This window comes from Oryctolagus cuniculus, chromosome 2 (genome assembly GCF_964237555.1).
Source record: "Oryctolagus cuniculus chromosome 2, mOryCun1.1, whole genome shotgun sequence".
NCBI lineage: Eukaryota > Metazoa > Chordata > Mammalia > Lagomorpha > Leporidae > Oryctolagus > Oryctolagus cuniculus.
Window position 1 is genome coordinate 35,631,978 of NC_091433.1, and position 22,835 is coordinate 35,654,812.

Consider the following 22,835-nt stretch of genomic DNA (forward strand, 5'->3'; position numbering starts at 1 on the left):
CTTTTTCTCCTCTTTCAATTAGCAGGCTGTCAGCCTGATTCTGTGTAGAAGTTCATGATGGAATTTCTTATACTTGCTAAAAATGAAGCTAACCATAGTATGTGCCCCAGGGGATTTTCCTGAGTGAGAATCATCCAGCCAGTGGGTGTTAGGCACTGTGGTTGCTGGGAGTGCAGTGGTGCTGAACAAGACATAGTGTGCACCTGTATGGGGCAGGCACCAGAACGAGGAAAGCATAGCCACATCAACAGGGTGATGGGCTAGAAAGGAGCAGCTGAGGCCATTTCATTAGATAGACTGCCTGGGATGCCAGCTTTTCTGGGAGGTGACAGAAATGAACAAGCCAGTGAATATCTGGAGGAGACAGCAATCTGGGCAGAGCAGAGAAACTGTAAGATTAGCGAGCAGTATTTTGGGGCAGAAACAAACCTGCTATGACTGGAGTAAGATGAGGCAGACACCTGGGAGTTATTAGAGTCTTTTAGGCCTTAGGTTTTCTTGTTTGTTTGTTTGTTTAAGGCAGTTTTAAAAAATATCACTTCTGCCGGCGCCGTGGCTCAATAGGCTAATCCTCCACCTTGCGGCGCCGGCACACCGGGTTCTAGTCCCGGTCGGGGCGCCGGATTCTGTCCCGGTTGCCCCTCTTCCAGGCCAGCTCTCTGCTATGGCCAGGGAGTGCAGTGGAGGATGGCCCAGGTGCTTGGGCCCTGCACCCCATGGGAGACCAGGAAAAGCACCTGGATCCTGGCTCCTGCCATCGGATCAGCGCGGTGCGCCGGCTGCAGCGGCGGCCATTGGAGGGTGAACCAACGGCAAAAGGAAGACCTTTCTCTCTCTCTCTCTCTCTCTCTCTCACTGTCCACTCTGCCTGTCAAAAAAAAAAAAAAAATCACTTCTCTGTGGAGAGTGGATTGCCAAGAGGAGTGGGGAGAAGAGCATTAGGCGGCTGTAGTAGTTATGTAGGCCATGGCAGTTAGCAGTGCAGTGGAGAGGAGCAGATGGAGTCAAGATATGTTTTAGAGTATAAAATGTGTTAATGTAGTTAAAATATTTAGCACAATGCCTGGTACTTGGTAAATACTATGTTGGGTTTTTTAATTTGTTTTTAATTTGAAAGGCAGAAAGAGAATTGTCTTCCATCTGCTGGTTCACTTCCCAGATGCCTGCAAGACATGGGTCCAGTGGAAACCAGGAGCCAGGAGTTCATTCTGAGTCGCCTGCAAGAGTGGTAGGGACCTAGGTTCTTGAGCCATCACCTGCTGTACATTAGCAGGAGGCTTTACTGAAAGTGGAGCTGTGGGGGTTGGTGGTGGTGTGCGTGGGTTAACCTGCCACCTGCGATACTAGCATCCCATATGATGGTCAGTTCTAGTCCCAGCTGTCGGACCTGTCCCACTTCTGATACAGCTCTCTGCTAATGCACCTGAGAAAGCAGCAGAAGATGGCCCAAGTTCTTGGGCCTCTGCAACTCATGTGGGAGACCCGGATGAAACTCCTAGTTCCTGGCTTTGGGCTGGCCGAGGCCGTTGCTGCCATCTGGAGAGCGAACCAGCAGATGGAAGATTCTCTAACTCTTTCTTTCAAGTCAATAAATAAATCTTAAAAAAAAAAAAAAAAAAATGGAGCAGGACTCAAACCCAGGGATTCTGATACAGGATGCAGATGTCCCAGGTGGGGACTTAACTGCTGTGCCGCGTGCTCCCCTTGGTTAAATGTTTTTATTTTTATTTTTACTTCTAAGCAAATGTCAAGAAAGAGAATTAAACCAGGCTGTGGAGTTCTGTGCCAGGACGCGGTGCAGGAGGTTCTTAGCATCTCCTGTTTCTTTTCTCTGTTTTGGAGAAAAACCACATCGTCAGCAGATCACCAGGCTGAGCTACTCTCTTTAGGTCACAGTCACACTTTTGCTTATTAGATGGTTACGGATAAAAGGGATTTTGGTGCACTTTGGACTCACTGAAAGGATAAAAGTAACCTGGACATAGTCAGTGTATCAGTATTACATAGGCTTTCACAAATTGTGATGATGTTAGTTAAAACCTTGATGAAGTTCCAGATAATTTAGCGATGGATTTATTTGTACTTAAAGAAAAGTTTAAGCTTTAAAAAACATGGAAAAATACAAAGTTTGAAGTAAAAATTATGCATAAGCCAGATATTTCACCAGTAGCATTTTTTAAAATAACTTTTTTCCTTTTTTTGAGAGAGAGGGGCCTCCGTCTGCTTGTTCACTTCCCAAATGCTTGCAACAATTGAAGCTGGACCAGATTGAATCCTGGAGCTGGGCATTCGATCTGTGTCGCCCACATGGGTGGCAGGTACCCACCTACTTAAGCGTCACTGCTGCCTCCCAGTCCCTGCATGACCAGGAAGGTAGACTCAGGAGCCTGAGCTGGGACTCAAACTCAGGTTCTCCCCAGTGTAGATGAAGGTGTCCTGATCAGCGTCTCAGTGGCCAGGTCAAAGCCTGCTCCCTATTTAGTTTTCTGTATGGCAGTGCCTTAGAAATTCTGGGGAAAGGGACTGGCATTCTGGCATAGTTGCTGCCCATGACACTGGCATCCCGTATGGGTGCCGTTCGAGTCCTGACTGCTCCACATCTGATCCAGCTCCCTGCTAATGCACCTGGGAAGGCATCGGAAGATGGCCCAAGTACTTGGGCCCCTGTACCCATGTGGGAAACCTGGAAGAAGCTCCAGGCTCCTGGTTTTGACCTGGCCCTGCCCCTGCCCTAGCCATTGTGGCCATCTGGGGAGTGAACCAGAGGATGGAAGATCTCTGACTCTTCCTCTCTGTGTAACTCTGACTTTCAAATAAATACATCTTAAAAAAAAAAAACTGGGGAGAAAAACTACTTAAGTAGACTAAGTACAGGGACTGACATCTGGAAGATTTAAGATACAAGCTTGACTCTAGACCTGAAATTAGTAAACTCAAACTGCAAGAAATCTTTTTGTTTTTATCGTTGTTGTAGAAATAACAGTAGACCTAATTGTCAGTTTACATGGGTTAGAAAAGGATGTTTTTCTTTGTTTTTTGTTTTAATTGTCCACAATCTAAACAAAGGCCAGAGTTAAGTGATAGGTTACCATCCAGATTAGACGTAGGAGAAATGGCTCCTGGCTTCAGATTGGCCCAGCTCTGCCCATTGCAGCTATTTGGGGGAATGAACCAGCTGATGAAAGATCTCTGTCTCTCTGCCTCTACTTTGGCCTTTCTTTAAAAAAAAAAAATCGCAAAACAAATTAACATTTTTATAAGATCATTATTAATTACTGAGAAAAGTTTCAGCTCTTTTTTTTATTTTTATTTATTTATTTTTTTGACAGGCAGAGTGGACAAAGAGAGAGAGAGAGAGAAAGGTCTTCCTTTTGATGTTGGTTCACCCTCCAATGGCCACCGTGGCCAGCGCACCGCGCTGATCTGATGGCAGGAGCCAGGTACTTCTCCTGGTCTCCCATGGGGTGCAGGGCCCAAGCACTTGGGCCATCCTCCACTGCACTCCCTGGCCACAGCAGAGAGCTGGCCTGGAAGAGGGGCAACCGGGACAGAATCCGGCGCCCCAACCGGGACTAGAACCCAGTGTGCCGGCGCCACAAGGCGGAGGATTAGCCTAGTGAGCCGCAGCGCCGGCAGAAAAGTTTCAGCTCTTAAACACCCAACACTTCACTCTTGGAAAACCTTGGCTATCTGTAATGATATAATTTCATTATTTTACCTAAATATATGAATCATATCTAGACAGAGTTTTTGAGTTCTTTTAAAAAGAGGAATTCTTGGGGCCTGCACTGTAGCATAGTGGGTAAGGCTGCTGCCTGCGGTACTGGCATCCTGTATGGATGCCAGTTCAAGTCCCGGCTGCCCTACTTCCTATCCAGCTCTCTGCTGTGGCCTGGGAAAGTAATAGAGAATGGCCCAAGTCCTTGGACTCCTGCACCCACATGGGAGACCTGGAGGAAGCTCCTGGCTAGTGGTTTCAGATTGGCACAGCTCTGGCCGTTGGCCATCTTGGGAATGAACTGGTGAATGGAAGACCTATCTCTCTCTCTCTCTCTCTCTCTCTCTCTCTCTCTCTCTCTCTCTCTCTGCCTCTCTGGGGCTCTGCCTTTCAAGCAAATAAATAAATCTTGAAGGAAAAAAAAAAAGAGAAATTCTAAGTAGAGATTTAGTTTTCTACCACTTTGGTGCAACTGTGGACTCTGTTTTTCCCCTTCTGTGTTTTAGCCCTCCAAGCCCACAGTCAACCCAGATGTAGCAGCTGAAGTGCTTCGTGATTAGTCTCCTAGGCTTCCCTTAGTTAAAATCCCCTTATACTGAGGCATCTCACCAAATGTTGGTCTAATTATCTAATTAAAAATCAGTGACAATATGAATGACTGATTAATATTCACTTACTGCTTCCGAAATGAAGGAGCAGTTCATCTCCAGCAACTAGAAGGAGGATTCATGGTTATTTTGAGTGCGATGCCCTCCTGACCACCCTTTCCCTCCAGTCTTCTATTCTGAAAAATATTTTATGCTAACCTTTTTTTGGGCATGCAACCAGCATATAAAATAAAGATTATCTTTTATGTTCCAGAGACTTTTCAGAATGTCTGAATAATATGAACGTTTGATTTTTATATATGTTTTAAAGGTTTTGTATAGATAAATTTACAAATTAGAGAAAATTGGAATATTTTCCTTCTTACAAATTGTAGTCCTTCTGTATCTAGAGGTCATCAGAAATACCTCCATTGGAGGGATGGCTTGAAATTGTGTGTTTGTGAGTTTGTTTGAAATTAAAATAATTTTTTTTCTTTTAGAATGGCAGAATTTTGGAAGCTTTGCAAATGTAGTTCCTTGTAGTCACCCATATCTTTGTACACTAAGTCAAGTAAAGTTGTACTCTACAAATACCCAGAAAGAAGGACAGGGATCTGAATCTCCCAGAGTGGAAAAAGTGCCATCATTTGATGAAACAGGTATGTCAACAGTTTTAAATTTTCTTCTTTTTCTTTCTTTCTTTTTTTTTTTTTTTTTTGGTATGCTGAATTACTTTGTGTAAAATTGTTCCTAGGATGTTTGATAGAACTTGTAACTTTCTGGACTGATGTTTTCCTTGTGGGAGCTATTAAACTGCTGGCTTAATTTGATTTTTCTATTTGTTTTTTACACAGTTTTCGTAAGTTCTGTTTTTTTGTTTTTTTTTTTTTTTTTTTGCTATGATTTTTCCCACTTAACCTAAATTTTAAATTTATTGGCATAAAATTCATGGATATTCTCATGTTTACTCTCAGTTGCACGTGCAGTTATATCCTTTTCTCATTCCCAAAGATGTTTGTTATTTTCTTGAGTAATCTTGCCAGAGCTTTGTCTTTTATCTTTTTAAATATTAATTTTTTACTTTGAATCATTTTGTTGCATGTTTGTTTCTTATTTTGTTAATTTCTACTCTTTAATGATAGTCTCCTTTCTTCTTTCTTTATGTTTATTCTGTCATTGTTTTATTAAATATCAATTGGATACTTTACTCATTGATATTTTTTCTGAAGTAGGCATTTAAACCATGATAATACATCCCACAGGTTTTGATATGTAGTATCTTTTAATTATTTGTAATTATAAATGTATTCTTATTTACATTGTGATTCTTTGACTCCTTAAAGTATGATTTTAAATTGTCAGATAGATGGAATTTTGTATTAAACTTCACTGTATTGAAAAACAATGTGGGCTGTGTGATTCAGTCTTGAAATAATTGTTGAGTCTAAGTTTTGGATTATCACTTGGTCAGTTTTTTAAATAGCCCTCATGTGCTTGACTACAGTGAGTGTTTTAACTGCTGGTTCAGAGTTGATATGTGTCATTTCCAGTTTTTGTTGTTTATTCACATCTATGTTCTTCATTTAATCCATTATTATCAAGAGAGATGTTGGCATTTCATATTGTGATGGTAGGTTTAGTGTGCTTTCCTTATAGTTTGGTATAATTTTTGCTGTATATATTTTTAGTGGTTATATTTTTCATTCCTAGAAATTGTTTATCACCTTACTTGGTTAGTCTTTTACTCCTTGCTTATACAATTAAATTTCTGTTTTATTATCTTAGGTTAAACAGCTATTTTGTATCTTGTGACTGAAAATTCCACTTTATGAAACCTTTGGATTCTCTCTATATTTTCCTTTTCCTCTATTTCTTGCTCATTCATGATACCGTATCTATTTTGTAGCCATATTGTTCATTTCCGTATAGTTTTTTGATAAACTATTTGATGTTTGGATTGAAGAACTGAAGATTCATTCTTGTGTAGAGGGTTTGCTTTTGCTTCTATTACTGCTTGAGAAACAACTTGGGACCATGGTAAATTAAATTCAGTTTTAGATTTCTTAGACCGCATTGATAGCATGAATTCAGACTGCATACCTGTGTGAGTACTGACTTATCCTTAGGATTTTTAGGGGAGTTTTTTTTCTTCCTGGTTACCCAACATGAAAGCACAGACAAGCCTATTGCCTTAACGTTAAAGAAGGGTGGGTTTTGAGCTGGTAAATGGTGGAGAAAGGCGGTAAAATTGCCTAGACTAGTGAGTAGAAGAGCTGGTGGTGTTATTGGTAGTTTTGAAAGTGCAATATAAGAGGTGGAACTTGGGCCTGGCACTGTGGAGTTCTGGGTAAAGCCACTGCCTGCAGGGCCGGCATGCTGTATGGGCATTAGTTCAAGTCCTGGCTGCTCCACTTCCCATCCAGCTCCCTGCTCATGTGCCTGGAAAAGCATTGGAAGATGGCCCAAGTCCCTGGGCCCCTGCACCAACATGAGAGACTAGTTGAAGCCCATGACTTCTGTGTGACCCAGCGTTGGCCCTTGAGGCTATCTGGGAAGTAAACCAGTGGATGGAAGACCTCTTTCTCTGTCTCTCACTTTCTCTCCATAACTCTTTAAAATAAATCTTTTTATAAAAGGAGGGGTGGTGCCAGTGTTGTGCCATAGAATGCCAGTATCCTGTATGGGCGGTGGTTGGAGACACAGCTGCTCCACTACTATCCAGCTCCCTGCTAATGCACCTAGGAAAGCAGCAGAAGATGGCCCACATACTTGGGCCACTGTACCCACATGGGAGACCATATGGGAGCTCCTGGCTCCTGGCTTTGACCTGACACAGATCAGCTGTTGTGGCCATTCAGGGAGTGAACCAGTGGATGGAAGATGGCTCTCTCTCACTCTGCCTTTCAAATAATGAAATAAATCAAAAAATAAAAAATTAAATGAATCTTCTCTACTTAATATACTCCAATATAGAGGAAATTCTTGATCAGATGCAAAATGCAGACATTGGAATGGAGGGAGATTAGAGGAAGTACAAATGAAGGTCTATGCTAGGCTAATGGAAGTGCTTTTTTTAAAAAAAAAATTTTTTTTTAAATTATTTATTTGAGAGAGAGAGTTACAGACAGAGAGGGGGACAGAAAGATCTTCCATCTGCTGGTTCACTCCCCATATGGCCACAACAGCTAGAACTGGTCTGATCTGAAGCCAGGAACCAGGAGCTTCTTCTCGGTCTCCTTCATGGGTGCAGGGACCTGAGCACTTGGGCCACCCTCCACTGCTTTCCCAGGCCATAAGCAGAGAGCTGGATTGGAAGTGAAACAGCTGAGATTAGAACTGGTGCCCATTTGGGATGCCAACACTGCAGGCAGAGGCTTAGCCCACTACGCCACAGCACTGGCCCCCGGCAGTACTTTTTTTTAAAGGAATAGACAAACTCAAGAAATTTAGAAGCTGAATAATTACGACTTGATTGAATTTGAGGGATGAATGAGAGGGTTAAGTAAAGGATAATGTTTGGTTTTATGAGTTCGGCAATTATTCAGATGATTTCATTGATTTGTAAAATTACAAATACCAAAGGTAGAGCATATTTTAATGAGATGATTTGGTTTTGGGTGTCTGAATTATAGATCCGTATGAGATATCTTAAGAGATAATACAGTGAACAGTAGGGTGGTGGTATCCAACAAATGAAGTCATGTCATACATCTCTTTTTTTTTTTAAGATTTATTTATTTATTTGAAAGGCAGAGTTACAGAGATGCAGAGGCAGAGCGAAAGAGAGAGAGAGAGAGGGAGGGAGGAGAAAAGGGAGGGAGAGGGGTAGATCTTCCATCTGCTGATTCACTCCCCCAAATGGCTCCAATGGCTGGGGCTGGGCTGATCCCAAAGCCAGGAGCCAGGACCTTCTTCTGGGTCTCCCATGTGGCTGCAGGGGCTCAAGGATTTGGGCCATCTTCTACTGCTTTCTCAGGCAGTAGCAGAGAGCTGGATGGGAAGTGGAGCAGCTGGGACTCCAACCAGTGCCAAATGGGATGCTGGCACTGCAGGCAATGGTTTTACCTGCTACGTCACAGCGCTGGCCCCCACAGTGTCGTACATCTTAACACTAAAACACTCTTAACACTTACAACTCTCTTTCTCTGAGACATCAGCAATCTACAGGATTACTGTAGTAGCCTGCTCCCTGGGATTCCTGCTTCCCCGTGCCCTTCTGTAATACATTGTTCACATAACCAGTGGGGTCTTTGACAACTATGTCATGTCACTTCCTTGATCAAAACCCTCCATTGGCTTCCTGTTGCCCACAGAACAAAGCCTAAACTGCTGGAATCAAATTCAAAATTCATTATCCTTTCTGTGAAACCCTTCTTAGCTGATTTTTGCCACTACATTCCTTTCCATTTTCTTCTACAACTTGTGTAGCTATGCATTAGGTTTCAGCCAAACCATTCTGTTGGTTTATTCTTGTTATAGGGCCTTTGCTCTGGTTGTGTTCTCTTTCCAAGGTGCTCCTTCTTCGTGACTGACCTCTTTTGGTCATTTGCATCTTAGTTTAAATGTCAGCTCTGCCCAAAGGTAATTTTTAAAAGTTTTATGTATTTATTTATTTGAAAGGCAGCAACGAGGTGGGATCATGAGAGACAGAGAGAGAGAGAGAGGGAGAGGTAATTTTAAATATGGAAGGGGAGTGTTTAAAAGAAAGAGAAAGAAAAGAAGGGAGGAAGGGAGAAAGGGAGGGAGGAAGAAAGAAAAATAAATCTTCTGTCCATTAATTTACGCCCCAAAGGCCCTCAACAGCCAAAGGCTGGGCCAGGCCAAGTCTGGAAGCCTGGAACTTCATCTGCGTTTCCCACATGGATGGTGGGAACCCAAGTACTTGGGCTGTTACTTGCAGCTATCTCAGGCATATTAGCAGGAAGCTGAAATGGAGGCATAGCAGCTGGGGCTTGGACTGCACTCTCATATGGGATGCCGGTGTCACAAATGCCAAGAACCTGCTGCACCACAACACTGACCTCCTCAAAGGCACTTTTTTTTTTTTTTTATCTTTTATTTAATGAATATAAATTTCCAAAGTACGACTCATGGGTTACAATGGCTTCCCCCCCCATACCGTCCCTCCCACCCACAACCCTCCCCTTTCCCACTCCCTCTCCCCTTCCATTCACATCAAGATTCATTTTCGATTATCTTAATATACAGAAGATCAGCTTAGTATACCTTAAGTAAGGATTTCAACAGTTTGTTCCCACACAGAAACATAAAGTGAAAAATAATAGATGATTTTTTTTAAATGATGATGAAATCAGATCAGACCTATTGTCATGTTTAATCCCAGTGAGAGTCAAGTTGGGAATTGATAATTTCTTTTCTTTTTTTTTTTTTTTTTTTTTTACAGAAGATCAGTTTAGTGTACATTAAGTAAAGATTTCAATCGTTTGCACCCCCATAGAAACACAAAGTGAAATATACTGTTTGAGTACTCGTTATAGCATTAAGCCTCAGTGTACAGCACATTAAGGACAGAGATCCTACATGAGGAGTAAGTGCACAGTGACTCCTGTTGTTGACTTTACAAATTGACACTCCTGTTTATGGCATCAGTAATCTCCCTATGCACCAGTCATGAGTTTCCAAGGCTATGGAAGCCCCTTGAGTTCTCCGACTTTTATCTTGTTTAGACATGGTCATAGTCAAAGTGGAGGTTCTCTCCTCCCTTCAGAGAAAGGCACCTCCCTCTCAAAGGCACTTTTTAAACTTTTATTTAATAAATATAAATTTCCAAAGTACAGCTTTTGGATTACAGTGGCTCCTCCCCCATAACTTCCCTCCCACCTGTGCCCCTCCCATCTCCCGCTCTCTCTCCCTTTCCATTCACATCAAGATTCATTTTTCAATTCTCTTTATATACAGAAGATCAATTTAATATATATTAAGTAAAGATTTCAACAGTTTGCACCCACACAGAAACACAAAGTGTAAAATACTGTTTGAGTACTAGTTATAGCATTAATTCACATTGAACAGCACATTAAGGACAGGGATCCTACATGAGGAGTAAGTGCACAGTGACTCCTGTTGTTGACTTAACAATTGACACTCTTGTTTATGGCGTCAGTGATCACCCTAGGCTCTTGTCATGAGTTGCCAAGGCTATGGAAGCCTTTTGAGTTCACCAACTCTGATCATATTTAGACAAGGTCATAGTCAAAATGGAAGCTTTCTCCTCCCTTCAGAGAAAGGTACCTCCTTCTTTGATGACCTGTTCTTTTCACTGGGATCTCACTCACGGAGATCTTTCATATAGGGTGTTTTTTTTTCTTTTTTCTTTTTTTTTGCCAGAGTGTCTTGGCTTTCCATGCCTAAAATACTCTCATGGGCTCTTCAGCCAGATCCGCGTGCCTTAAGGGCTGATTCTGAGGCCAGAGTGCTGTTTAGGACATCTGTCATTCTATGAGTCTACTGTGTATCCCGCTTCCCATATTGCCATATTGTATCGTTCTCTCCTCACAAAGGCACTTTTTTTTTTTTTTTTTTTTTTTTTTTTTTTTTTTTGACAGGCAGAGTGGACAGTGAGAGAGAGAGAGACAGAGAGAAAGGTCTTCCTTTGCCATTGATTCACCCTCCAATGGCCGCCACTGCCGGTACGCCACGCTGATCGGATGGCAGGAGCCAGGTACTTCTCCTGGTCTCCCATGGGGTACAGGACCCAGGGACTTGGGCCATCCTCCACTGCACTCCCGGGCCACAGCAGAGAGCTGGCCTGGAAGAGGGGCAACCGGGACAGAATCCGGCGCCCCGACCGGGACTAGAACCCGGTGTGCTGGCGCACAAGGTGGAGGATTAGCCTGGTGAGCTGCGGCGCCGGCACAAAGGCACTTTTAAATCACTGATCTAAAGTAGCTACATATTCAATCTTCAACATTACCTTCATTTAAATCTCTGCATAGGTAATCCTGGTTGATTATTTTCAATTTTTTTTTTTTTTTTATTTAATGAATGCATTTTTTTTTTACAGAGTTAGACAGTGAGAGAGAGAGAGAGAAAGAGAGAGACAGAGAGAAAGGTCTTCCTTTTTCCGTTGGTTCAGCCCCCAAATGGCTGCTACAGCTGGTGTGCTGCAGCCAGTGCGCTGTGCCGATCCAAAGCCAGAAGCCAGGTGCTTCCTCCTGGTCTCCCATGCGGGTGCAGGGCCCAAGCACTTGGGCCATCCTCCACTGCCTTCCCGGGCCACAGCAGAGAGCTGGACTGGAAGAACATCACCCGGGACAGAATCCGGCACCCCAACTGGGACTAGAACCTGGGTTGCTGGCGCTGCAGGCGGAGTATTAGCCTAGTGAGCTGTGGCGCCGGCCTTAATGAGTGCATTTTTACATAGATACAACTTTAGGAATACAGTGGTTCTTTCCCTCATGCCCCCGACATGCTCCCTTCCCACTTCCCATTCCCTCTCCCATCTCCTTCTTCATTATGGATCATTTTTAGTATGACTTTATATATAGAGGACCAACTCTATGCTAATCATAGAGTTCAACAATTTGCCCCCACACCCACACACAACATAAAGAGTACAGTTTAGGAAAAGAATTTGCAGTTGATTCTCGTATTGCAATTCAATAGGGACAGAGGTCCTACCTGGGGAGCAAGTGCACATTGACTACTGTTGTTCCTTTAACAATTAACACTCTTTTTTAATGACATCAGTGATCACCCGAGGCTCTTGTTGTGAGCTGCCAGGACTTTGGAGGCCTTTTGTGACCATAGACTCCGTCGTTGTTTGGACACAGCCATAAGCAAAGAGGATGTTCTCCTCTCCCTTCAGAGAAGAGTGTCTCCTTCTTTGATGACCCTTCCTTTCCTGTGAGGTCTTGCAGAGATCCTCCGTGTAGGGTGTTTTTTTGTTTTTGTTTTTTTTCCACAGAGTCTTGTCTTTCCATGCCTGAGATGCTCTTGCAGGCCTTTCAGCCTGACCAGGAAGCCTTATGGGTTGATTCTGAGGTCAGAGTGTTATTTACTGTGAAAGTCATTCTAGGAGTCTACTGTGCAGACTGCTTCCCATGTTGGTCCCTCCTTCCTTTTTTATTCTATTATTTTTACTGGGTATTTGATGTTTTTTATGCCATCCCTTTTAATATTTTTATTTTTTCTTCTTCCTCTACTTGTTCGCAAGCCCCATGAAAGCAAGATTCTGTGTCTAGAGCAATAGTTTGCACACATAGTAAAGCCTTAATAAATGTTTGTAAATGAGTGATTGCATAGAGTTCTAAGCTGGAGATGAAACTAGGAGTTTTTAGCTATACACATCTGGTAGCTGAGGCGGTGAAACAGACAGTGCAAGGAGAGTGTTTAAAGTGAGGAGGTAAGATCTTCTAGGGCAAAATCTCTCAAATGACTGAAGGGCAGGTGGAAGTAGAGGAGCTTGCTAGGAAAACTAAGGAGTGGCCGGGAAGAATCAAGGAGTATGTGGTGTTGGGAGAATAATAAATATTGCAAGACTATCTTTCCTTTAGTTAGATGTGTTTCACAGGGGAAGATTTTACACATCCTTTGAGAAACCTGTATTCATGTTAACTAGTTCTGTTTTTTATTCTTTTTCCTAAGCCACGTCCTTTCTTTGTGCTTAGCTGTGCAGTTTTAGTTGATTTCTTCTCTTTGTCCTGTAATTATGGAGAACTACTGGGTTAAATATTGATGGAGAGTTTGATATTAGGGGAAGAAGGAATAGAGAGTGTAGTAATGAGTCCCTAAGTTCCAGAAGTAAGCATTTTGTTAAAACATAGTTAAGGGAGAAAAAGCAAGTGATCATTAACGGTAAAAGATGTTACAGTTCTCTTCTGAGGTAAATATAGACCCCGACAAAAATACTTAATGTCAGTTCCATTATATAGGATCCTTGAAATTGTAATCTGTGACTAGGTTTCTTTTTTTCTCTGCTAAGTGGAATAAAAATGTTGGTTAATTTTCTTATATTACAAATGCATTGTTTATTGACAGTTTTATTTTGGGCTCAGTTTTTCAAGATTTGCTTAGACCAAATTAGATCTTGTTAGCCATCAGATAGACAGCAAGTACTTGCTTGATTGAAAGATAATTTTTATTTTTAAGGGTTTGAGATTGACTTTTGAATAATTCAGATCGCATGAGAAAGCCAGGAACAGCTCATTAAGAAGCAGAGACTTGCCAAGGAACCCTTAAGGTCTTAAGGAGCAGTCAGATGTTTTAAATTTTAGTAAAATTAGTTTTAATTTTGATAATGATAGCAGATGTGTGGCAAACAGCCAGGGTTTGAGCTTAAAACAAATGTCTAGGGATATTCGTGGATAGAATGTTTGGTTACTTATTGAAATCATAAAGATTCTACTCCAATGATGCAGTATGAGTTTATTAAAATGATAGCATGCAAATAAGTATTCATGTATGTGCTTGAACCAGTTAGTTGTTTGTGCTTCTTAACAGTATATATTTAGTACTATCTAGACAGTTGGTAGTGAGGAGAATATCCAAAAATAGTCATCTTATAGCAGCTCATTTTCTGTGATTTGGTTAAATGGCTTTGAACTGTGGAAAGGAAAAGATCTGTTTCTGAAACTGGTGACAAATTTCAGTTGTTCAGGCCCTAGGTGAGTGTGGAGAACATATCACTCCATCCCCTTTCCCTTTTTCTCTGCCCTACTGTTTCCCAAAGTAAACTTGTAGGGAGTATATACTGTAGATAAAGATGCTTTAGAAATTGTTTGCTTTGTAACTGGAGAAAATTTAAATCATAATCATTTAACTCTTCAATCTCACTGTTACAAGCAGCAAATTGAATAGAAGTGATTTTAAGCCACAGGTAGAGGCTTAACTTACTGTGCCACAGCACTGGCCCCATGAATAAATCTTTAAGAAAAAAAGCAAAAAAGAAAACCAGAATAAGCTCAGAGGGATAGAAGGTATGAGCTGTAAAAGAAATAATGAAGAGCAAGAATAAAATGTGTTGGTGAAAGTAACTATTGATAAAAATAATGAACTTTCCAAAGGGAGCACATAAACAAGTCTAGTATCTGCTAACACTAACCGATAGAATAAATAAAGGGGAGAGTGATCCAACATGGGAAGTGAGATACTCAGCAGACTCATAGAATGGCGGATGTCCTAAATAGCACTCTGGCCTCAGAATCAGCCCTAAAGGCACTCGGATCTGGCTGAAAAGCCCATGAGAGTATTTCAGGCATGGAAAGCCAAGACACTCTGGCAAAAAGATCTCTGTGAGTGAGATCCCAGTGGAAAGAACAGGTCTTCAAAGAGGGAGGTGCCTTTCTCTGAAGGGAGGAGAGAACCTCCACTTTGACTATGACCTTGTCTAAACAAGATAAGAGTCGGAGAACTCAAGGGGCTTCCATAGCCTTGGAAACTCATGACTGGTGCATAGGGAGATTACTGATGCCATAAACAGGAGTGTCAATTTGTAAAGTCAACAACAGGAGTCACTGTGCACTTACTCCTCATGTAGGATCTCTGTCCTTAATGTGCTGTACACTGAGGCTTAATGCTATAACGAGTACTCAAACAGTATATTTCACTTTGTGTTTCTATGGGGGTGCAAACTGTTGAAATCTTTACTTAATGTACACTAAACTGATCTTCTGTTAAAAAAAAAAAAAAAAAAGAAACTATCAATTCCCAACTTGACTCTCACTGGGATTAAACATGACAATAGGTCTGATCTGATTTCATCATCATTTAAAAAAAAATCATCTATTATTTTTCACTTTATGTTTCTGTGTGGGAACAAACTGTTGAAATCCTTACTTAAGGTATAATAAGCTGATCTTCTGTATACTAAGATAATCGAAAATGAATCTTGATGTGAATGGAAGGGGAGAGGGAGTGGGAAAGGGGAGGGTGGTGGGTGGGAGGGACGGTATGGGGGGGAAAGCCATTGTAACCCATGAGACGTACTTTGGAAATTTATATTCATTAAATAAAAGATAAAAAAAAATAATGAACTTTCACTTAAGATTAAATATTAAACCTTTAAGAATAATGAGATAGAAGGTTTTTGGAGGTCAAAAGTTTTTTTTTTCTTTTTTCAGTTTAAAAATTTATTTTTAGAAAGGCAGATAGAGAGAAGAGAGATTTTCCATCTATCGATTTGCCCCCAGATTCCCACAAAAGCTGGGGCTGAGCCAGGCCAGAACCAGGAGTCTGGAACTCAGTCTGGATCTCCCTTGTGGCTGTCAGGGCCCAAGCACTTGGGCCATCATCTTCTCCCTTCCAGGATATGCATTAGCAGGAAATTGGAATTGGAAATAGAGCTGAGACTAGAATTCAGGCACTCCAGTAAGGGATGTAGGCCTACTCCAAAAGAGTTTTTTTGTGGTGGTTGTTCCAGAGGAAGATGGAGTTACTAAATACTTTACAGATGGCTGGAAGGATTTATAGGAAAATATGTGAAATTAAATAATAGAAATGTAATATTAGAAATTCCAAACCTCCCATTAGGGTGTGGGTGGTAGGATGATATAGAAAATGTTATCAGTATAACAGATGGCAGGAAAGATGAAATAAAAATAAAAGGAAGGGAAAAGTACGATAAGTGAAAACAGTAGGATGGCACAAGGCCAAATTACGACAATCAGGGGTGGTTCCACATTACTGTAAATATATGGAAACATAGTTAATTTTTGTTTCATGGCATGTTTTCAGAAATTTCCCTCATGTTCTGGGACTGCTACTATCTCATCTGCTTGAAGACTTTTGTGATTATCTCCTTAATCTACTGTATGACAGTTTCTCCCTCTCCTCCATCATCCCCATATCCCCGTAAAATACAATCAGTTTTTCCTGATCCCATTGTGCTCTCCAGCTCTTACAGAAAGTCCAGGTCCTGCTTCCAATTCATCTTCCAGTCTCTCTTCAGCCCTCTGCCTTTGTCCCTACTCTTCTGTTGAACCTGCTTCTGGGGCCAGCGTCGTGGCTTACTTGGTTAATCCTCTGCCTGCGGTGCTGGCATCCCACATGGGCGCCGGGTTCTAGTTCCGGTTGCTCCTCTTCTAGTCCAGCTCTCTGCTGTGGCCCGGTAGGGCAGTGGAAGATGGCCCAAGTGCTTGGGTGCCTGCACCCACATGGGAGACCTGGAGGAAGTACCTGGCTCCTGGCTTTGGATCGGTGTAGCTCCGGCCGTGGCGGCCATTTGGAGGGTGAACCAACGGAAGGAAGACCTTTCTGTCTCTCTCTCTCACTGTCTAACTCTATCTGTCAAAAAAAAAAAAACCAAAAAACAAAAAACAAAAAACAAACAAAAAAAAAACCTGCTCCTGTTGAGCTCCAGTAGTTTCCATGTTGCTAATCTGGTTTTCGCTTCCATCCTCTTCTTTTTTCACCTAGGAAAAATGCACTGATATTATTTTAGACGCAAAAGCAACATAGGACAATAGTTCAGAGCAGAGACTAATCAAAATAGCTTGAGTTTCAATCCTGCCATGGTTCCATGCTTAAAATACGGGCTATGTGATTTGAGGGAAGTTAGAGAAATCTTTCTGCTCCAGTCTCTTCATAGTAAGGAAATAATGGCTGTGTGATTTGGAGGGAAGTTAAGATACCCTCTCTGTGCCTCAGTTTCCTCACAAAGATGAAGACACCAGTACTTATCTCTCAGTGATTTTGTGAGTATTAAATGAAATAATACACATAAAGTACATAGGACAAGACATGGCATGTGTTAAATGCTTACTGAATTTTAGCTCTTACTGATGGACTTTGACATGTTATTTTATTTAATTGATGACATAAATATAAGGAAGGATGTTTTAACAGATTTTCACTATGAGAATTTGATACATATAAAAGAATATAATCATGTACAAATATATGTAAGTTAGAAAATAGAATAAAATTAATACCCTGGAATTTAGGGCTCAATCTGAGACCCGTCCCTTCGTGGTCATACCCTCACTCTCCTTTTGCCCCATGTGTTCATGTGACTGTCCCGAATTTTGTGTTTAAAGATTTAAAAAAGAGAGTCCCTTTACACATTAGTATATCACTGCTAGTTTAGTTTTGCTTGTTTTCGGACTTTGTTGTGATAATTTATTGTTTGTATTCTTTTGTGACTTAGTTTTTCATTAAATTTGGTTGCCAAGATTCTTCCTAAATATTGGTATAGTGTCTGGTTCAGTAATTGTCATGGAGAGAATTATAATACATACTATTCAGGGCAGTTGTGAATTAAATGAGTTGATGAGTTGTTAAGTGCTTAGAGTAGTGCTTGGCACACAGTAAGATCTCAAAGATAGCTGTTAGGTTTATTATTCACTGCTGTATGAAATGTTGTATGGCTAGGACATGGTTCCTGTATCTGGCCCCTTGCTGATGAACATTTGGGCTGTTTCCACCGTTGCTGTTCTGAGCATTTGTACCTCTGCCCTGTGCCCTCTTTCTACAAGCAGTGAAAGTATTGCTCTGTACCCTGGCCAACATTACATTTTGTCATATTTTCATTTTGCCTCATCTGATGGTTGTGAATAGCATTTTGTAGTTTCATTTGGATTCTGTGAACAATTTGTCAGACATCTTTTCATATTTTTATGATTGGTTATATTTCCTTTTCTGTGGAAGTTTTTCTTCTGCTTTTTTTTATGATATTTATCTTTGTTTTGGAAGAATTTTTTTTTTGGAAGAATTCTTTAAGTATTTTTGATAGTAATCCTTTGTTGATTTTGTTTGTTGGAAATATCTTCTTCGTATTTGAGGCTTTTGTTTTTTTTCCCCTTTTTAATGGGATTCTTTGATGAACAGATGTTTTGAATTTTAATTTAGCAGCATTTATTCATTTTTTCTTGTGTGATTGATTATGTCTTGTTTAAGAAATCTTTCTGTGCTGTAAAAATATTCTTCAGTGTCTACTATGAGTCTATAAAAGTGCTAACATATAAATGAATACTCTGCTTGGAATTGTTTTTTGTTTATGATTGGAGACAAATTCCAGTTCCTTTTATTTTATTTAATGGTTTTTTTGTTCTTTTTTGGAGGCTGGGGTGGGGTGAGGGGAAGTGGGTGGAGATTGCCTGGTTGTTCCAGGACCCTGGGACAGTTAATAATCATCCTTTCTTTGCTAAGTATCTCTAGAACAGTTCTAAGTGGAAAAACTGTGTATACTTGTTTTTCCTTTATTGTAAAGGAATGCCTATAAACTTTCACCATTGAGTGCAATATTTGTTATGTTTGTTTTATCCTTTAAGGAAATTTTTTTGTCTTAGTTTTCTAAAAGGGCTTGTGATTTTCATCAAAAATTGAATTTGTTATATGCTTTGAATTTTGAATATTGGATATGTTATATGTTTTTTCTTTAGATTCTGAAATGGTATTATAGTTTTTTCTTTAATCTATTAATGAGGGGGAATAAATAGCATTTGTTATGTTTACTCTTACTGTCTTAGGATACATCCAACACAGTCTGTTGATATTTTATCTGTCTTTACACATTGTTAGATCAAGTTGGTGAGCATTAATTAAGTTTATAGGTTAGTATGAAAGTATATAATGTAAATTTGTTTTAATAAACTTTACAGCAGAAAATATGGGCGCAGAACTCAAAGCTCCACTTAAAGAACCTCTCCAAGTAAGAGGTAAATATCCATTTTATACTATTTTTCATTATGTTGGTGTTTTGAATTAAATACATAATATTAGTATATAGGGAGCTCTTTTTAATTCTATTATTCTAAGGTATAATTCATTTTTACTTTTATTTAAGTAGATTGACCATAAAGATTTAGTCTACTTTCAGCATGGAAATATAACAGAAAACTATGAATTAATAGGTGGCAGAGTAGAATGTGAAATAAATAGATGATAGTTTGAAGCAGAACTTCTTGTTGTTTTGCTTTTGTTCTTCAGATGTTTGCTTAAGTTATTTTTTTATGTAATGTGACCAAAGCCTCACTTAATAATGATTTGTTAACATAGAGCAGTGTTCTATCATTTATAACTAGCAGACTCAAATTGATTACCAAGTTGGTATTTTGTTACTGTTGTCTCTGGCCTTTTTATGGACAATATGATAGTTGATAACAGGAAAATGATTCAGTAGAAGGTAGTATTTTGCATGCATACCCTGTAATGTTTGACTGATAAAATTGTTTGTTAGTTTCAGTTTTGTTACATTTTGTGAATTAGTCTGAAACTTTAAAAATTTTTTATTGTAGTCCATTTAAATAATGCCTTATATACATTATTATATATAACCAAAACAAAAGTTTTCACAAAACAGTTCATATTCTTAATTATATATTATACTCTATTTTCTGTTTTTTTGTTTTGTTTTTTTTTAAGATTTTATTTATTTATTTATTTGAGAGGTAGAGTTATAGACAGTGAGAGGGAGAGACAGAGAAAGGTCTTCCTTTTGTTGGTTCACTCCCCAAATGGCCGCAACGGCCAGAACTATGCCGATCCGAAGCCAGGAGCCAGGTAATTCTTCCTGGTCTGCCATGTGGGTGCAAGGGCCCAAGCATTTGGACCATCTTCTACTGCTTTCTCAGGCCGTAGCAGAGAACTGGATTGGAAGAGGAGCAGCCAGTACTAGAACCGGCGCCCATATGGGATGCCAGTACTGCAGGCGGAGGATTAACCTACTGCACCATGGCGCCGGCCCCACCTGTTTTCACTTTTTATAAAATACTGATTTCACCCCACAATGTGAAAAACACTAAACTAGCCTATAATATTTAATTAAAACTCCAGTTCATTTTTAGTTAGAGCCTAAGCAATTTAAATTATGTTAAGTTGATTTAGTCAGACTGAAAATACCTATACAAGGTAACCATTAGACAAAGGGTTGGCATTTTGTCATCAATATTAGATGAATTATGGACATAAAAGCTAGATGGGTACAAATATAATTCCACCCTGTTTTGTACTGGGATAATTCTTTTTTTTGGTATCATTCAATGCATCAGGAAAATGTTTAGTTTTTTAAATATAATTCATTAGTGAACTCACTAAAGTATCATCATATATATTCACCTTTTAGCGTGTATATTTATTTTCTTATTTTTTTTGTTTAGTCAAAGCAGTCCTTAAGAAGAGGGAGTATGGATCTAAATATACTCAAAATAATTTCATCACGGGGGTCCGAGCGATAAATGAGTTCTGCCTGAAGTCCAGGTATAGTAATTTTTAAAAATGTAGTAGTGTATCTATCTAAATAATTCAGATAACCATTTTATTTCTTAATGTGTCACCTGCTGCCATTCATATGTGGACATTTACTGCTGACTTCTTTCTAAATTGAAGAAATGTTTTTATTCAGTCAAAAATGTTACAATTGTCAGGTGACTAAACTGAATTCTCCCTTAACCTGAGCAATTCTGTTCTTAGGGTCTTAAAAATCACAGTATCAAGTTCTCTGAAACTTCTGTATCATACAGAATCTTGAGCATTATATTGTTATACAGTGGCATTGCAGAGTTATCAATAAGATTATTTGCATATCGTATATTTTACTTTTTAAAGTTTTTTAATAGCAAAGTTGAGTAATTTTGTGAATTATATTTATAAATATTCAAATTCCAAATATAGTTTCTAATGAGACTAAGTTATTTTACTTCTGTTGTGGTATCTTTTGTTAATAATATTTTTATAGCCTTAAAGATTTATTGAATTTAATATTGCCATGAATTAAATTTTTCTCCCTCCTTTGTGGCTAGTTGGAGAAATCAGGTAATCTACTTCTTCCCCTGCCTCCTTCAAGATCACACCCACCATGGTGTAGTACCTAGAAATAAGTATTCCTATTACAACTTTTATGATTTTCATAATATTTAAAATAACAGTAAGAACACTGGTGTAAAACTATTCCATTTCACATTTAGTTCTTAAAAGAATTTTGTGGGGCCGGCGCTGTGGCGCACTTGGTTAATCCTCCGCCTGCGGCGCCAGCATCCCATATGGGCTCCGGATTCTGTCCCGGTTGCTCTTCTTCCAGACCAGCTCTCTGCTGTGGCCCGGGAAGGCAGTGGAGGATGGCCCAAGTGCTTGGGCCCTGCACCCGCATGGGAGACCAGGAGGAAGCACCTGGCTCCTGGCTTCAGATTGGCGCAGTGCCGGCCGTGGAGGCCATTTGGGGAGTGAACCAACGGAAGGAAGACCTTTCTCTCTGTCTCTCTCCTTCTACCTGTCAAATAAAAAAAATTTAAAAAAAAAAAAAAGAATTTTGTGAATTAAGTGGATCAGGTATTGCTGTCTGTATATTCTAGGCCAGGAAACAGATTAAAAGACATTAATGATTTGACTTAGTCCATTGAGCGAATCAGTGACAGAGAGGGAGCTAGTTTTACATAGCTTTTGATATTTTGTCCAAACTTTTTTTAAAAAATATTTTTTTTTTTTTTTTTTTTGACAGGCAGAGTGGACAGTGAGAGAGAGAGAGAAAGAGAGAGAAAGGTCTTCCTTTGCCGTTGGTTCACCCTCCAATGGCCGCCGCTGCAGCCGGCGCACCGCGCTGATCCGATGGCAGGAGCCAGGATCCAGGTGCTTTTCCTGGTCTCCCATGGGGTGCAGGGCCCAAGCACCTGGGCCATCCTCCACTGCACTCCCTGGCCATAGCAGAGAGCTGGCCTGGAAGAGGGGCAACCGGGACAGAATCCGGCGCCCCAACCGGGACTAGAACCCGGTGTGCCGGCGCCGCAAGGTGGAGGATTAGCCTATTGAGCCACGGCGCCGGCTAAAAAATATTTCTTTATTTATTTGAGAGGCAGAGTTATAGACAGAGGGAGAGACACAGAGAGAGTTCTTCCATCTGCTGATTCACTCCCCCAAGTAAATGGCCGCAATGGCCAGAGCTGGGCTGATTCAAAGCCAAGAGCTATGAGCTTCTTCTGGGTTCCCCACATAGGTGCATGGGCCCAGGCACTTGGGCCGTCTTCCATTGCTTTCCTGGGTATTTTAGCAGGGAGCTGGATCAGAAGTGGAGTAGCCAGAACTTGAACCAGCGCCCACATGGGATGTTGATGCTGTAGGTGGAGGAGGCTTATCCTCCTGTGCCACAGCACTGGCCTCTCATCTAAACTTTTTAATTTTTTTTTTTTTATTTGACAGATAGAGTTAGACAGTGAAAGAGAGAGAGAGAGAGAGACAGAGAAAGGTCTTCCTTCCATTGGTTCACCCCCCAAATGGCCACCACGGCCGGAGCTACACCGATCCGAAGCCAGGAGCCAGGTACTTCTTCCTGGTCTCTGACATGGGTTCAGGTGCCCTAGCACTTGGGCCACTCTCCACCACCTTCCCAGGCCATAGCAGAGAGCTGGACTGGAAGAGGAGCAACAAGGACTAGAACCCGGTGCCCATATGGGATGCTGGCACCGCAGGCAGAGGATTAACCAAGTGAGCCACGGCACTGGCCCCTCATCTAAACTTTTTAACTGACATGTAATAGCTGTCAATTTCTTGAAAATATAGGTTTAATTTCTAGAATTTAATTGACATGTTATGGTCTCCAGGTTTCTAATTTTTAATTTATTTTTAAAAGGCTATTTTAGGGG

At 40.5% G+C, this 22,835-nt stretch overlaps 1 protein-coding gene across 1 annotated transcript in view; it reads left to right on the forward strand.

Annotated features, from left to right (window-relative positions):
- Window positions 1-22,835, forward strand: part of SLC30A9 (solute carrier family 30 member 9) — a 75,808-nt gene that overhangs the window by 7,150 nt on the left and 45,823 nt on the right. Inside the window, exons 2-4 of the mRNA XM_002709279.5 lie at window positions 4,806-4,964; window positions 18,864-18,920; window positions 20,361-20,460. Of these exons, the coding sequence (XP_002709325.3) occupies window positions 4,806-4,964; window positions 18,864-18,920; window positions 20,361-20,460 (316 nt within the window). The remainder of the gene's footprint in view (window positions 1-4,805; window positions 4,965-18,863; window positions 18,921-20,360; window positions 20,461-22,835) is intronic.